We start from the raw sequence: 17,878 nt of genomic DNA on the forward strand, positions 1-17,878 counted from the left end.
GTGAAATTGTGCTTTGTTTGGTATAATGTCTGCTAGAATGTTAAAAAAATGTTCAGTGTTAAATAAGTATTTTTAAATGGTTGTTTTGTATTAGTGTACAATGTTTAAAAATAATAATTTATTCCATGTAGTGTCCATTTCATTAATTTAACATTTAATATTGGAGGCATCCAAGTTATTTGACATATTTGAACATTCTTTTTAAAAAAGTAACACAGTAGTTACTTTCCCTGGTAATTGGTTACTTTTATAATGATTAGTTACTATTTGTGAGAAGCAACTAGCAACTGTAACTAATTACTTTTTTTAAAGTAACTTGCCCAACACTGGTCACTACAATTGCACTATAATGCTGCTTCTGCCACCTCATGACAATAGATTTACAATTCGAATTGGGTAGTCTGTCATCAATGACAGTAGCTCATTGGAAAAGGATGGAAATTGCCCTTCATTGTGTTTGCACTAATAAATGCTGCTGCCTGCCAGCTGCAATCACCAATAAAACGTTGTTCCATATTTTTTTGCATATCGTCATAAATATCGTTATCGCAAATATTCTTGAAATATCGTGATATAATTTTGAGGCTATATCACCCACCCCTACTACGCACTACCAAGAGTCCAGAGTTTTGCGACCTTAGGGAGCAGGTTGGATTGTACGCAGGAGCTAAACCATTAAGGGCCTTATAGGCAAGTAATAATATTTTGTAACTGATACGGAACTTAATAGGTAGCCAGTGCAGAGACTGTAAAACCTGGTAAGGACTCTAGCCGCTGCATTTTGCACTACCTGTAGCTTGTTTATTGAAGATGCCGGGCAAGCAGCTAGCAGTGCTTTACAATAGTCCAGTCTAGAGGTCATGAATGCATGAACTAGCTTTTCTGCATCAGAAACAGGTAACATGTTCCGTAGCTTGGCAATGTTTCTAAGATGGAAAATGCTGTTTTCATAACATTGGAAATAAGAATTTCTAGGGGTGCCAATAATTGTGTCCAATGTGAATTTGAGAAAAACATTTATTTCATAATGATATTTCCCCCCATTTTAAATTCTTCTTATTTTTTTTAAATAAAAGATCAAAAGGATTAACAATGTAGATTAATTAATATATAAATATATATATAAAACCTTTATTCAATTTTATTTCTATAGTGCTTTATACAATACTGATTGTGTCAAAGCAGCTTTACAGTGTCAACAGGAAAATAGTTTGTCAATAATGCAAGAAGACAATAACAAAGAGTTATTTTTCCAGCTAAAGTCAATTCATTGATGATTCAGTGATGTCATCATCCAGTTCAGCTAAATTAGCCAAAAATAAATCTTTAAAAAAAAAAAATCATTATTTTATCATATTTATTTGTTAAAATTAGTTTTAATAATAATAACAAAAATAATAATGATGATGATGACTGTAATTTTCATAATTATATTAAATATATTTTTAAAATATTTATAATTGTTATTTTTATAATTTTTATGAGCTACACAGAAATTCATTACACTGATTTTACCACGATTATATAGGTACGTGAAGCAGATGTGTGTTAAAATCACTAACACACAGCTTCTTATGAAATAGTGAAAATGAGTTCTGTTGCTGACACATGTGATCTTGACAGGCAGTCTTGGAGATTCATTCTCTGTTTAAGGGGATGGATTTGAAATTCCTGCCTGAGGGCTTCACAATAACCAGCTCGTTTTAGAAAACACTTGGATTACGGGCGGAGGTCACGCGTGAGAGCTGTTAGACTGCACATCCTTGTGTGTGTGTTTGTGTGTGTGAGAGTGCGCACGTGTGTGTCTGAGAGTGCATGTGTGAGAGTGCGTGTGTGTGCGTGTGTGTGTGTGTGTGTGTGTGTGTGCATGTGTAAGAGTGTGTCTGTGTGCGTGTTTTTGTGACATATGAGGACACAAATTTGTATAATGACATGGGTATGACATAGGTATTACAAGGAGAAGGTGGTTTATGAGGATATTTCCCCATGTCCCCATAATTCAAAAGGCTTATAAATCACACAGAATGAGTTTTTTTGAGAAAGTAAAAATACACAAAGTCTCCTGTAAGGGGTAGGTTTAGGTGTAGGGTTGGTGTAGGGCAATAGAAAATACAGTTTGTACAATATAAAAACCATTATGCCTATGGAATGTCCCCACAATTCACAAAAACAAACGTACGTGTGTGTGTGTGTGTGTGTCTGTGTGTGAGAGAGAGAGAGAGAGTGCGTTCGTGTGCGTGTGTGTGTGTGTAGTTGTTTATGCTACATAGTAAGGACCAAATGTCTCCACAAGGATAGTAAAACCTGACATTTTTGACATTGTGGGGACCTGCCTGCTGTCCCCAGGAGGGGAAAAATATGATTAAAAATAGTAAATGATGTTTATCTGAAAGTGTAAGAATGCAAACAGGTTTTCTGTAAGGGGTAGGTTTAGGGTTAGGGTATAGAAAATATAGTTTGGTCAGTATAAAAGTAATAGAAGTCTATGGAAAGTCCCCACAATTCACAGAAACCTAATGTGTGTGTGTGCGTTTGCAGGTCTGGTGGTGCGGGAGGCCAGTATCGAGATCACCCGTCAGCAGGTGGAGGAGCTCTTCGGTCTGGAGGATTTCTGGTGTCAGTGTGTGGCCTGGAGCTCTGCAGGAACCACCAAGAGCCGTAAAGCCCACGTCCGGATCGCCTGTGAGTCCAAACACACTACAGCACACACCTGACACACACACACACACAAACAGGAACTGAGACGACATGGAGGAGTGTGTGTTGCGTTTACATTCTTGTTGCGGTTTTCCTCATTTAGTGTTGCTAACAAAAGCAGCATCCTTAATTGCACCAATCACAGTGCTGGTGTTTATAGGCAGCTGCTGACCTCACTCCGTCCAGCAGCCTTGTCCTGAAGAGTATATATCCACAGACAGAAATCGAGCTTGACGTTGCATGTCTCTCTGTGTCTCAAACCCAGATAGCTTTACAAACCCGTCTCAGACAATATAGTGACACTAGAAAGGTGTGTGAATATGATTTATTAGATCAGGTAATCACAAAGGTTTTATCAGTCAAACCCCTTTCAGCTGAAATTCGTACTTATCCCTGAGATTTCAAGTTAATATTTTAATTATATAACAACACATTTGATGCATGACATGCAGGTAACAGATAAAACATTTCATGTGTTTTAAAAGATTTTTAATGCAAATTTTTTTGTGTATTAATAATTAAATAAAAATACTTAAATAAATCATAAATATAACCAAATATTTGATGTATTTTAAATATAAATGTATTTTAAATATATTTTTATTTGATGCATTTTGTGCATTAATAACTAAATATAAAAATAAATACTTAAATAAATCATAAATATAACAGATACATTTGTTTGAATTTTTTGCATTAATAACTATATATAAAAATAAAAATTTATAAATCATAAATATAACCAAATATTTGATGTATTTTAAATATTTCATGTATTTGTAAACATTTTTATTTTATGCAATTTTTTGTGTATTAATAATTAAATATAAAAATAAATACCTAAATAAATCATTAAAGATAACAACATTTTTCATGTATTTTAAAAAATATTTTAATATTATGCAATTTTTGTGTTAATAATTAAATATAAAAATAATAAATACTTAACAAAATCATATATAAAAATTCAAATGAAAAAAGGAAAAATCTTAAGTTTATTTTATGTGTTTTTATTGTTGTTTTTGTTTTCTTTATTCTTGTTTCTTGTTTTTATTTGTTTTTTTTATATTTGATTTAATAAGTAAAAATAAAATAATAAAATAAAAAATGTAATACAAAATTGAAACTTTAAATAAAAACAAATAATATTTATATTCACTCCAGAAGATTTTCTTAGATTTTCTCTCTTTGTATTTACATTTTTATTTACAGTAAAAGACACGCGTTGATATTATATGATCCAATGAATGGCATCCAGACATTTTTAGGTGCGACTAAAATGTGCTTCTGTTTGGGCTGCTGTTATATTGCTGAGAACGGTTGGTCAGTTTCCAGAAGAGAGCCGCGGTGCAGCAGGTTGTTTTTCCAGCACTTCACTCATTCTCAGTTCTTCAGTGTGTGAACGAGAGATGCGTCTGCTGTGTGAAATGAGTCGGTCAGGAGACCAGAACAGTCATTTCTTCATGAATCACACTATTCTGATCGGGCTGTTTGTTTATTGTTGCATGCAGCCTTGAACACTGCAGCCATTTATTGCCACTGAATGGTCTCCAGCGATATATTCTACTTATGGTCCTTCACAGAGTGTGTCTTGCATGAGCAGTTAATCACGCGCGCCGACATGCAGTTGGATCATTATTTTCTCTTCACAGTTATCGTGGGCATATTGTCAAATTGTGTAATTCTAACATTTGGTAATAGTTCTATTCAAAATCGAGATTCCTCGATTTCTAAAAAATTAAATCATGGCAAAACATTAAATTCAAATGAATCAATAAAATCTGAAATATTGCCCAGCCCTACTGTACAGTACTTGCTTTTTTCAGTGAAAAACTTCAGCTGGCACCTGGTTAGGGCACTTAATTACTCCTCCTCGTTGACCTGTTGATCTCCTCATGGGCTTTAGTTACAGTCTCTCTCTCTCTCTCCAGAGGCTAATGGAAACAGCAGCGATCATTTAGCCTTTTTCAGCGTCCCGTCTGTGACAGATGTTTTAATCAGGGCCTGAGTAACACTCCAGAGCGATAAATAAGCAGCGTTTTGTTGTTGTGGATCGCTGATCAATGGAAACGCCGTAAAGTTCAGGAGCTGTAGAAGGCTGGCGCTCTCATTGAGGATATTAATGGTGAGCGTGATTTGTGAGCGCGTCGCGTCAGGCACTTCCAGTGTGAGTTATGAGGGGACGAGCTTCGATCCGGACGCAGATGCTGTTTAACACGGACTCACACACTGCTGTGATTTACCTCCACACAACACACTCAACTAGAGAGAGACTCACAATAACACACTACTGTACTACTCATACTAGCGCTGCTGTGTGTTTACTGTCACAGTGGAACACCTGACTGAAATACTGCGAATGTCAAAATGCACAATATACAACTAGAGCACAGTGTGTGAAATACTGTATCCAACAATGCAATGCACTTGACTTGACCTTCCATTTACAGTGTGATGAATGAACTGGAAGCCGTAACAGCCTTTATTTATAACCTCTTTACTTTACCTAAACAGACTGCCAAATGATAAGACACAATTTGTTTTAAAATGCAAATTTATGATTTATTTGTAAGATGATAACTAGATGCTGGTTATTGTGTTGGAAAAAAATAGTATTTTTACTATTTTTTTAAACTACATTTTGTTTTACTATATATAAGCATAAAGCTTAAAAGCGAAATTTTATTTTTTAAATACATTTTAAAAATGATGTTTAAAAAAAGTATTTTAAAAAATATTTTATGTAAAAAGTTTTTAAAAATATATTAGATTTTTTTCTATGGTGTATATACATAAAACTTAATACTTAAAAATAAGTATGTGTGTATATATGCATACATGCATACAATTTTTTTTTTGAATTACAATTGAACTACATTAAAGTTTTAAGAATAGTTCAGCATTTGTAATACAATAAAAACTTAAATATTAAGTTATAGTAATAATATTTTTTATATTTTTATATTAAAAATAGCTTGCAGTATACTGTGAAATATGGTGCATTTTGGCAGTAGGCAGTATGCAGTTTTGTTTTTCAAACAACCTAAAAAAGCTTTTGGTTTCTCTCCTGAGGCCACAAGAGGGCGTATCGAGCAAAATATTACTAATGCACGTTTCTACAAAGCAAAAAAATAACATGACTATCTTTGAAAAAAGTGCATCATGTTTAAAATAATTGTTATAAACTATATAAGTAATTAAGTTGCTTAAACAATTAGAAACAAAACAGCATCATGTATGTATAGTTTAATACAAAGGACCAAAAACAAATCACAAAGAGTATTTTTTTTATTTAAAAACATGAGATGCAGTGGGATGGGGAAAAAACCACCATAAAGTCTCAAGACATGTTTTTTAAAGTTGAACTTGCATTAATTTTACATGGCTTTCTAAACATGCAGCTCTCTTGTGCGAGATGTGAGTGCAACGGTGATAGATGTCTATCTAGAAAATGCGATAAATATGCGTTCTGTGTGAACGGCTTGGTTTCAGTTTTAACGTAAACAACATCATCTCCGCATTGATGTTCTCTTTTTCCGCAATATTTTGAATGAACAGCACGGCATCCAGTGGGTTCAACTGGATAGGCTAAAAAAAGCATTAAAATGCAATGACACCTGCATAGTCATTGCATCTTGTGTTCCCCTGATAAGGCTGCCTGACGTAGAAATTTTGCATTGAAAGTGGATTTTTATTTTAAATTCAACGAATATTCAAAATTCAAATTTTTTTTGACAGCCCTAGTGTGTACTGAGGGCTGTTTTGTGGGTTTGAACGCTGATCTGGATGCAAACTCAGCGCCGCTGATGCACGTGTGCTGACGAGAGACTTCAGCTATGTAAATGGCCCTTAATTCACTAACCTGTGTAATTTAGCACAAATAGCCGAACACATGCACTCAGTGTAATTGTTTTCACATGCGTCCACGTGTGCGGCCGCGGCTCGGCAGAGGAGGCTCATGGGAGCACGAGTGCGGTCAGGGGTTCGAGCGGATCTGCTCGCTGCGTTTGGCTGAGAGCAGCCGTCATCGTCGCGGCCAACACAAGCTGTGAGATTCCCCCCGAAGCCAAAGCCAACAGGAGACGCTTTGTTGTGTTTCATTCAACGCATTTCATACAGTGACAGATCTCAAAGCAAACTTGACTTTTAGAAAGGAAATCTGTGTTTCATTCTTCTCTCTGTTGTGTTGCTAGGGTGTTTTGGGTGGTCGCCAGGGTGTTTGTGAGTTACACGCTGAATTTTAATACTTGATGTCAGGGGTTTGTTTAGAATATTTATTGTATAAAACATTGAATGTTTTCAGGCCTTTGTAAGATTCAGCTGAAGTTAAATTCTTGAATGAAATCTGACTGATGTTTGCATGTTTAAAGCTCACTAATGTTTTACCAGGGTTGCTTGATGGTTTCTATGAGGTTGCTAGGTTGTTTTGGGTGGTTGCTAAACAGTCTCTAGGGTAATATTTTGCCTGTTTTGTTGTCCAGCAGTTGTTAAACAGTTGCTGTGGTGTTCTGGGTGGTTGCTAGAGTGTTGTTAAGAAGTCTCTAAAGTGTTTTTGATCCAGAAGCTGCTATATGGTAGCTAGGGTTTTTTGAGGGGTTAAGAGGTTGCTAGGGTGTTCTGGATGGTTGCTAGGGAATTGCTATGAAGTCTGTAGGGCGTTTTTGGTCAAACATCTGCTGTATGGTTGCTAGGGTGTTCTGGATGGTTGCTAAGGAGTTGCTAAGAAGTCTGTAGAGTTTTTTTTTTTTTTTTTTGGTCGAACAGCTGCTAAGGTTGCTAAGGTTTTTGAGAGGTAGTTAAGAGGTTGCTAGGGTGTTCTGGATGGTTGCTAGGGAATTGCTATGAAGTCTGTAGGGAGTTTTTGGTCGAACAGCTGCTATATGCTTGCTAGGCATGAAATTGGCATTTCCACAAAAATATTGAGCAGCACAACTGTTTTCAACATTGCTAATAATCAGAAATGTTTCTTTAGCAGCAAATCAGCATATTAGAATGATTTCTGAAGATCATGTGACACTGAAGACTAGAGTAATGATGCTGAAAATTCAGATTTGATCACAGAAATAAATGACAGTTTAACAGATATTGACATAGAAAACAGTTACTTTAAATTAAAATAATATTTCACAATTTTTACTGTATTATCGATCAAATAAACAGCCCTGGTGAGCAGAAAAGACTTTTCAAAAACATCAAGCAATCTTCCAACCCAAACTTTTGCAAAAAATACACTGAATGTTTGATGCGTGTCGTAAGATTCAGCAGAATGAGTGCTGCGTGTAATTTGATTTGATCTTTTGTGTTTTCTGTTGTGCAGCTAAAGCTTCTCTTCTGAAAGTTTGTTGTGTTCTTGAAAGTCTGGAGTCTGAAATGCAGCATCTATCGTCTCCAGCCTTGCATTAATTTATAATAGGCAGAAAGGTTGTGTAGCGCTACATATCACAAATGGCATTGTAATGCATTTGGCCCATTAGAGGCAGTAATAAATTCAGCGTGTGTGTTTGCTCATTTCCACCCTGTCCGGCTCTACCGTACATTATTCACCACTCAGGTTTTTGGCGCAGGAACGGCACAAAATATGGATGGCGTTTTGTCCAGAACCTCAAAGTGCTTTAAATTGGGCCGCTTGCTTCAACCACTGCTAATGTGAGAAACCCACGCGGCGTACAGTGAACAAGCAGATACTGAGGAGAGCTTTGATTTAGCTCAAACTGTTCAGATGGATTGGATGAGGAAACTTTCCTCAAACCGTTTGCCAGGATGTAATGAGTCAGTCAAAGGAACATGCTATTGCAGTGCCAATGTTACGTCTTTACCTCTGTGCCTCGTTTCCATTTAATTCATCCGGTTAAGGTTGAGAACAATTTTTTTTGGCCAGGAGCTGCTATATGGTTGCTAGGTTTTTTTTTCAGGTGTTTGTTATGAGGTTGCTAGGGTGTTGCTAAGACATTTGAAGAGTTTTTGGTCCAACAGCTACTATATGGTTCTAGGGGTTTTTGGGTGGTTGTGAGGTCACTAGTGTGTTCTGGGTGGTTGTTAGGGTGTTGCTAAGGCATTTGTAGAGTGTTTTTGGTACAACAGCTACTACAGTATATGGTTGCTAGGGGTTTTGGGTGGTTGTTATGAGGTTGCTAGGGTGTTGCTTAGAAGTTTGTAAAGTGTTTTTGGTCTAACAGCTACCACAGTCATGGCCAAAAATCGGCACCCTTGCAATTCTGTCAGAAAATGCAACCCTTCTCTCAGAAAATTGTTGCAGTTGCAAATGTTTTGGTACTCACATGTTTATTTTTTTTTATTTGCATTGGAACAACACAAAAAAACAGAGAAGAAAAGTCAAATCTGATACAATTCCACACAGAACCCAAAAAATGCACTGGACAAAATTATTGGCACCCTTAACTTAATATTTGGTAGCACCTCCTTTGGAAAAAATAACTGAAATCAATCACTTCCTGTAACCATGAATGAGTTTCCTACACCTCTATACTGGAATTTTGGCCGTTTCAGAACTCTCCAGCACTTTGTTTGTAACAATTTCTGAGTGCTTTTTGAAGTGTGTTTGGGGTCATTGTCCTGCTGGAAGACCCATGACCTCTGGTGGAGACGCAGTTTTCTGACACTGGCCACTACGTTGCGCCCCAAAATTCTTTGGTAATCATCAGATTTCATGATACCGTTCACACAGTCAAGGCATCCAGTGCCAGAAGCAGCAAAGCAACCCCAAAACATCTTTGAACCTCCACCATGTTTGACTGCAGGGACTGTGTTCTTTTCTTTGAAGGCCTCATTTCTTTTTGTGTAAACAGTGCCATGATGTCCTTTACCAGAAAGCTCTACTTTTGTCTCATCTGTCCACAGTACGTTCTCCCAGAAGGATTGTGGTTTTGTCACATAAGTTTTGGCAAACTCCAGTCTTGCTTTTTTATGCCTTTGTGTCAGCAGTGGTGTCCTCCTGGGTCTCCTACCATAGCGTCCCTTTTCATTCAGATGGCGACGGATAGTGCGAGCTGACACTGTTGTACCCTGTGTCTGCAGATCAGCTTGAATTTGTTTGGAAGTTAATCGGGGCTCTTTATCCACCATTCCTTGGTTGTAATTTTTCATTAATTTTGTTCTTCCGTCCATGTCCAGGGAGGTTAGCTACAGTGCCATGGGCTGTAAACCTCTTGATGATATTGCGCACAGTGGACACAAGAACATTAAGATCTCTGGAGATGGACTTGTAGCCTTGAGATAGTCCATGTTTTTCCAAAAAAAATTCTCTCAAATTCATATATCATCTAAGATGGCGCCGCAGATGGCAGCCACAGTGTTTAGCTCTCCAGTGTTTGTACGTTTTTTGTTAGTTTTTCCTGTTTTTTGTTTCTCAAACACGATCATTTTACCAGGGATGAACTGCTGAACATTTGGCTGAACACACCACAAAACTTTTACCAGATTCCGATTATTCGGACGTTTTGCTGAACGTTGTAGTCGGCGGAGCAGCAGCTCTGGTCAAACGCTTCAGGAAGTGCAGAAGGGGGAAGTGAGCCGGCGCGCTCGTGAAGTTCAGACAGTGCAGATTTCGGACGCCATTGCCTAGCATCCATCTGCGAACTCCTTCTGCTCTCCCGGACAAATAAGGATTTTTCAAACTCTGTTGCTCTGTGTTTCACGGAAACCTGGCTGAATGACGCCATTCCGGACACCATTTGCTCGTTCATTCTCGTGAGTGTTTACATTCCTCCACAAGCGCATGTGAGCTCAGCTTTACAGAAACTGGCTGATCAGATCACAGAGACAGAACAACAGCACCCGGACTCTCTTTTAATCATTCTCGGGGACTTTAATAAAGTAAATCTCTCCTTTGAACTGCCAAAATACAGACAGCACATCACATGCCCCACCAGAGACAGTAATATACTGGATCACTGTTACACTAACAATAAAGGATGCATATCACTCTATCCCACGGGCAGCTTTGGGGCTCGCTGATCACTGTTTAGTTCATCTCATACCAACCTACAGGCAGAAACTGAAATCAGCTAAACCTGTATTAAGGACTGTAAAAAGATGGACTAATGAAGCAGAGCGGTATTTACAAGCCTGCTTCCACCTCACTGATTGGACTGTTTTTGAAGCTGCTGCCACCGATCTGGACGAGTTCACAGAGACTGTAACATCATATATCAGTTTCTGTGAGGATATGTGCATTCCTACCAGGTCTCATTTAACCTACAATGACAAAACATGGTTCACTGCAAAAGAAGCTCCGTCAGGCCAAAGAGGATGCTCGCAGGAATGGGGACAGATTTTTGTATAAACAGGCCAAAAACACCCTGGAAAAAGAGATCAGAGTGGCAAAGAGGAATTATTCTGGAAAGCTAAGGAACCAGTTCTCTTCCAGTGATCCTGCTTCAGTGTGGAAAGGTCTGAAAGACATCACCAATTACAAGACACCATCCCCCAGCACTGTGGAGAATCAACAACTGGCAGACGATCTGAATGAGTTCTACTGCAGGTTTGAAAAAACATCATTCACACCTCCTGCACCCCCTGCACTATTCACAGAAACCTGCACTGCAGATCAGTGAAGATGATGTGCGCCAGGTCTTCTGAAAGAACAAGAGAAGGAAGGCACCAGGCCCAGACGGTGTGACACCAGCCTGTCTGAAATCCACTGCTCTTCTCCCTCTACACCAACGACTGCACATCTAAAGACCCCTCTGTCAAGCTCCTGAAGTTTGCAGACGACACCACACTCATCGACCTCATTCTGGACGGTGACGAGTCTGCTTACAGACAAGTGGTTGAGCAGCTGGCTGTCTGGTGCAGTCTTAACAACCTGGAGCTGAACACGCTCAAAACTGTGCAGATGATCGTGGACTTCAGGAGAAACCCATTCAGATTCCTGGGAACCACAATTTCTCAGGACCTGAAGTGGGACATTCACATTGAGTCCATTGTGCAAAAGGCACTGCAGAGGCTGTACTTCCTTCGGCAGCTGAAACAATTCTACTCTGCCATCATTGAATCCGTCCTTTGCACTTCAATAACTGTCTGGTTCAGCTCAGCTACCAAATCTGACCTCAGAAGACTATGAAGGGTAGTCCGGACTGCTGAGCGAATCATTGGTACAACCCTCCCCACTCTCCAAGAACTGTACCTATCCAGAGTGAGCAAAAAGGCTGGCAAAATCACTCTGGACCCCTCACATCCAGCACACTCCCTCTTTGAACTGTTGCCGTCTGGTCGACGCTACAGAGCTCTGAGCACCAGAACGACCAGCACAGGAACAGTTTCTTCCCTCAGGCAATCCATCTCATGAACAATTGACAATAAACGTGGAACACACAACACTATTATACATTATTTACTTAACACACATTTATTTACATTTCAAATTTGCACATATCATACCTGTACATACATAATTGTCTATATTATATATTGTGTTTTTGCTATTTTGTACATTGTCTATTTTGTATATTTGTATATTATTCTTTTTATTATCTGTGTCCTGTCCTGTCGCTGTCATTCTGTTGCACTGTGGCGCTTCTGTCACTATAACAAATTCCTCGTATGTGTAAACATACCTGGCAATAAAGCTCATTCTCTCTCTCAGACAGCTCTTTACACAAAGGTTGAGTCAACTTTTCTCCATTTTAACTGGTTGCAAGTGTGATTACTATATTGCCCACAGCTGTTACTTGCCACAGGTGTGTCTAAATACAAATTACAGGAGCATCACATGCTTGAAAAGCAATGATTACTTACAAATTTGACAAGGTGCCAATAATTTTGTCCAGTCCATTTTGAGTTCTATGTGAAATTTTATCAAGTTTGACTTTTCTTCTTCTTTGCAGTGCAAACAAAAACAATAAGCATGTGAATACCAAAACATTTGCAATTGGAACAATTTTCTGAGAGAAATGTTGCATTTTCTGACAGAATTGCAAGGGTGCCGAGATTTTTGGCCATGACTGTATATGGTTGCTAGTGGTTTTTGGGGTGGTTGTTATGAGGTTGCTAGGGTGTTTTGGGTGGTTGCTAGGGTGTTGCTAAGACATTTGTGGAGTATTTTTGGACCAACAACTACTATGTGGTTGCTAGGGGTTTTGGGTGGTTGTTAAGATGTTGCTAGGGTGTTCTGGGTGGTTGCTAGGGTGTTGCCAAGAAGTTTGTGGAGAGTTTATGGTCCAACAGCTACTATATGGTTGCTAGGGGTTTTTGGGGTGGTTGTTATGAGGTTGCTACACCCTAGCACCTTCTTGGTGGTTTCTAGTTTTTTTTTGTCTTTTCTTCTGAATTCATGTTGTTAAGGTGGAGAGCTGCAGTATTCATTGCTGTCTCTGACTCCAGACTGGATTCACGTGTGTCAGAACACAAGCGGTTAATTGTGGCCGTGGCCTGTCTCGAGGGACGACTGTAATGGAATGAAAACGCTGATAATTGGTATGAGTTGTTTAAACTGCCAATAGCAGCACAGTGTGTCGACTGACTCATGGTTTAAACAGCCACTCAGCCACTGTTATTACTGTAATGGCCTCGGATGTGACTAAAGCCGTTTCCTACACACTCATTTCACTTTCACTGGTGTGGAAACAGCACTGGGTCACAGAACTGAGAGAAACCTGTTTTTCACCCTTCTCATCATGTTCTGTTTTTACTCTGAAATAGCAAGAGGTGTTTTTTTCTCCTATTATTTAATCCAAACAGCCAGGTTTGCATTACATTTTGTGCAATGTTTTGACATTAAATATTGAAGCTATACAGTAAAATTAAAAAAAACCTTCAGATTATTATTATTTAAACTTTAAATTAAATGCTTAATGCAAGAAAAACATATACTTTCCATAATTTCATCTAAACAACAATTCTAACTTCTAAAAACATTTTAGTTTAATGCACTTATAACACAGTAAAATCTACTTAAACAATAATCTTAGACTATTTTTCACCATTATTGCATTAAATTATTATTATTTAAATTGTTAAATATATAAAAGCTACTGTGGCTTCAAAAGTAGATTCAAAATGCTTAATCCATATATATATATATATATATATATATATATATATATATATATATATATATATATATATATGCAGGGATCAACGCTAAGGATTTTTCTACTGGCCCAGTCGGGCAAGTGACAAATCCGTCTACTGTCCCAGTGTCCTTCACGCTGGCCCTGGGCCATCGGGCAGTGTTTATTGTCAAGCCCTGATATATAGATATAGATATATATATATATATATAGATATATATATATATATATATATATATATATATATATATATACACATACATACATACATGCATACATACACATATATATATATATATATATATACACACATACATACATACATATATATATATATATATATATATATATATATATATATATACACATACATGCATACATGCATACATACACATATACAGTGAGGAAAATAAGTATTTGAACACCCTGCTATTTTGCAAGTTCTCCCACTTAGAAATCATGGAGGGGTCTGAAATTGTCATCGTAGGTGCATGTCCACTGTGAGAGACATAATCTAAAAAAAATCCAGAAATCACAATGTATGATTTTTAACTATTTATTTGTATGATACAGCTGCAAATAAGTATTTGAACACCTGTCTATCAGCTAGAATTCTGACCCTCAAAGACCTGTTAGTCTGCCTTTAAAATGTCCACCTCCACTCCATTTATTATCCTAAATTAGATGCACCTGTTTGAGGTCGTTAGCTGCATAAAGACACCTGTCCACCCCATACAATCAGTAAGAATCCAACTACTAACATGGCCAAGACCAAAGAGCTGTCCAAAGACACTAGAGACAAAATTGTACACCTCCACAAGGCTGGAAATTGCCAAGCAGCTTGGTGAAAAAAGGTCCACTGTTGGAGCAATCATTAGAAAATGGAAGAAGCTAAACATGACTGTCAATCTCCCTCGGACTGGGGCTCCATGCAAGATCTCACCTCGTGGGGTCTCAATGATCCTAAGAAAGGTGAGAAATCAGCCCAGAACTACACGGGAGGAGCCGGTCAATGACCTGAAAAGAGCTGGGACCACCGTTTCCAAGGTTACTGTTGGTAATACACTAAGACGTCATGGTTTGAAATCATGCATGGCACGGAAGGTTCCCCTGCTTAAACCAGCACATGTCCAGCCTGACTTAAGTTTGCCAATGACCATTTGGATGATCCAGAGGAGTCATGGGAGAAAGTCATGTGGTCAGATGAGACCAAAATAGAACTTTTTGGTCATAATTCCACTAAACGTGTTTGGAGGAAGAAGAATGATGAGTACCATCCCAAGAACACCATCCCTACTGTGAAGCATGGGGTGGTAGCATCATGCTTTTGGGGTGTTTTTCTGCACATGGGACAGGCGACTGCACTGTATTAAGGAGAGGATGACCGGGGCCATGTATTGCGAGATTTTGGGGAACAACCTCCTTCCCTCAGTTAGAGCATTGAAGATGGGTCGAGGCTGGGTCTTCCAACATGACATGACAAATTACATTTATAACTCAATAAAAAATTCTCTCAGGCAAGTAACTTTTATACTCGGACAAGTAAATGACAAATTGTATGTGTATATATATATATATATATATATATATATATATGTGTATGTATGCATGTATGTATGTATGTATACATACATACATACATACATACATACATGCATACATACATACATACATACATACATACATACATACATGCATACATACATACATGCATACATGCATACATGCATACATGCATACATGCATACATACATGCATACATACACATATATATATATATATATATATATATATATATATATATATATATATACACATACACATACAATTTGTCATTTACTTGTCCGAGTATAAAAGTTACTTGCCTGGAGAGAATTTTTTATTGAGTTATAAATGTAATTATTTATAGTAGTTATACAAAACACATTTAGTTTATTTAGTTAGATTTTTATTTTTAAAATAAAATAATGAAAAAAATAATAAAGTGTGATAATACTATTATATTTTAAAATAAAAAGGGAGTATTAATTACAAATACAATTATTTTATATTAAACTTAAAAAAATAAAATGCTAATATTTACTTCTTTTTTATATATGAATTTTCAAACTTAAATTTAAAATTTTTTAATTAGAGATCAATTTAATCAGTCAATTAGTATAAGACATTTGGGCTATTACCAAACAAATGAAATCAGTACCAACAAAATTCATCTTTGCAATGTAGAGGAAACACAGAAGCTGCATCTGAAGTGGAACAGATATATTTACCCAATGTTTAATGCAGCTCTGAGGGACATGGAATTCTTTAATCTGCAGTTATAAATGAATAAATAATGTTTTGATTCATAAAACGTTGAATACTGATGTTTGAAATTATTTTAAAAATAAAAAAATACTGTCAATGTGAAATTAATACCACCAGTAGGTGGCATCAAGTCACTGTTAATATCATTTAAACGGTTGATTCATTCAGGAACGAAATGCCATCATGTTGCTCAGAGACGCGAAACAGCGCTGTGGCTGTGTTTGGAATTATTTTTGTTGGTGAAACAAAGCAAAAACAGGAAATATTTTGTCTAAACGTAAGTCTCTTAATGTTAACTACCTGTTTATTGAACTCTTATTTAATCACATTTGTAATCATGATGGTTTTTGGAGCAAAAAAATAAAAAATAAAAAACTGTGCTCAATCTACGTGTGATATTGTTTAACTACATGAAATTATATAAATATATACATTTTCTGCCCCCATATCTTGAATTTTCTGATCATTCCTCATGCATTGTAATACTGAATCATGCAGTGAAACCTAGACGACTTTACGTATGCGTGCACTCTGTAGGTGTGTTTTGTTTGATTCTTGCAATATTGCCTACTCCTTAAAACAACAATTACGAAATTATCGCAAACGATATATATCGCACACCCTTATAACAAAGGCTATATCATAAATAAAGGCAGTTATTATTGTTTTTGGTATTGACTTTTTCAAGTTACTTGTCCGATTGAGCAAGTAAATTTCTCTTTCACTTGCCTGTCCAAAACATTCACTTGTCCCGGACAAGCGTTAATGTCGAGCCCTGTGTATATATATATATATATATATATATATACTTTTTAAGAGGAAATACAAGTGCAGATAAATATTAAATATTCTTTCCTCAGCCTGATAAATTCCACATGCAGATTTCAGTCATTTTGGGGTGATGCAAACAAATCTTTGAATCTATTTTTGATCTGATTTATTAAAACAGGCAGTCTAAAAGAACTTAAAACTTGATATGTCAAATTTATGAAACTGTTTAATAGCTGATATTTGTATGACAGGTGCTCTCTGTGTGTGTGTGTGTGTGTGTGTGTGTGTGTGTCACAAGAGCAAACCGTTTATTCTCCTTCAGATCGTTTGCTCTGATGGTGAATGTGGCTCTTCAGTGTCTTTTGATCAATCAGTGAATATAATTACTGATCAGAATAAAGTTGTGTTTCTTCTAATAGCAGCTGGTGTGTGTGTGTCTCTCTCTCTCTCTCTGCTTGACCTTGGTTTGTTGTGTGTGATGGCCATAGGGCAGCTTTCTGTCTGTGTTTCAGACAGCGACAGTCGCTCGGTCTCACTGTACGACCCTCTCTTCTCTTCAGTGACAAACAGCGAGAGACTCGCTAATGATGCTCTTGACAGGATCTTACAGCATCTGCTTACTGACCTCAGATCAGAAAACATGCATGAGGCCATTCTTACATTTATGTTATTATTGTTTATTCATTATTCCACAATTAGGACAGTTGACAGAACCGGATGCTGTTGTTGAATGTCTTCATGAAAAATGACAAAACGACTCCAGTTATTTTTATATCGCATCTTTCTTTAAATATAATGTACCAAACAGCCTGTACGTGAAAGTAATTCATAATTAAAGGATCATTTGGGATACTGTACCCATCCAAACGTCCCATAAGACCCTTCAACATGAGGTCAAACGCACATCTTTGGGCTTCTGCTTGAAACAGCAACCCAACACACACAAACCGCATGTTTCTGTCAAACACAACTATAACACACTGAGTTAACAAGCACTGGCTCTGTTTCATAACACTTATTATAATCCATCCATCAAATATGCATGAAATGTTTCTTTATCATCAGCGCATCGA

General features: G+C 37.2%; 1 protein-coding gene across 3 annotated transcripts in view; it reads left to right on the forward strand.

The window, feature by feature from the left end:
• Positions 1 to 17,878, forward strand: part of unc5cb (unc-5 netrin receptor Cb) — a 217,120-nt gene that overhangs the window by 109,024 nt on the left and 90,218 nt on the right. For all 3 annotated transcript variants that reach the window (XM_058789296.1, XM_058789297.1, XM_058789298.1), the window contains exon 3: positions 2,539 to 2,682. In XM_058789296.1, the coding sequence (XP_058645279.1) occupies positions 2,539 to 2,682 (144 nt within the window). The remainder of the gene's footprint in view (positions 1 to 2,538; positions 2,683 to 17,878) is intronic.

Source organism: Onychostoma macrolepis, chromosome 10 (assembly GCF_012432095.1).
Source record: "Onychostoma macrolepis isolate SWU-2019 chromosome 10, ASM1243209v1, whole genome shotgun sequence".
NCBI classification, from domain to species: Eukaryota; Metazoa; Chordata; class Actinopteri; order Cypriniformes; family Cyprinidae; genus Onychostoma; species Onychostoma macrolepis.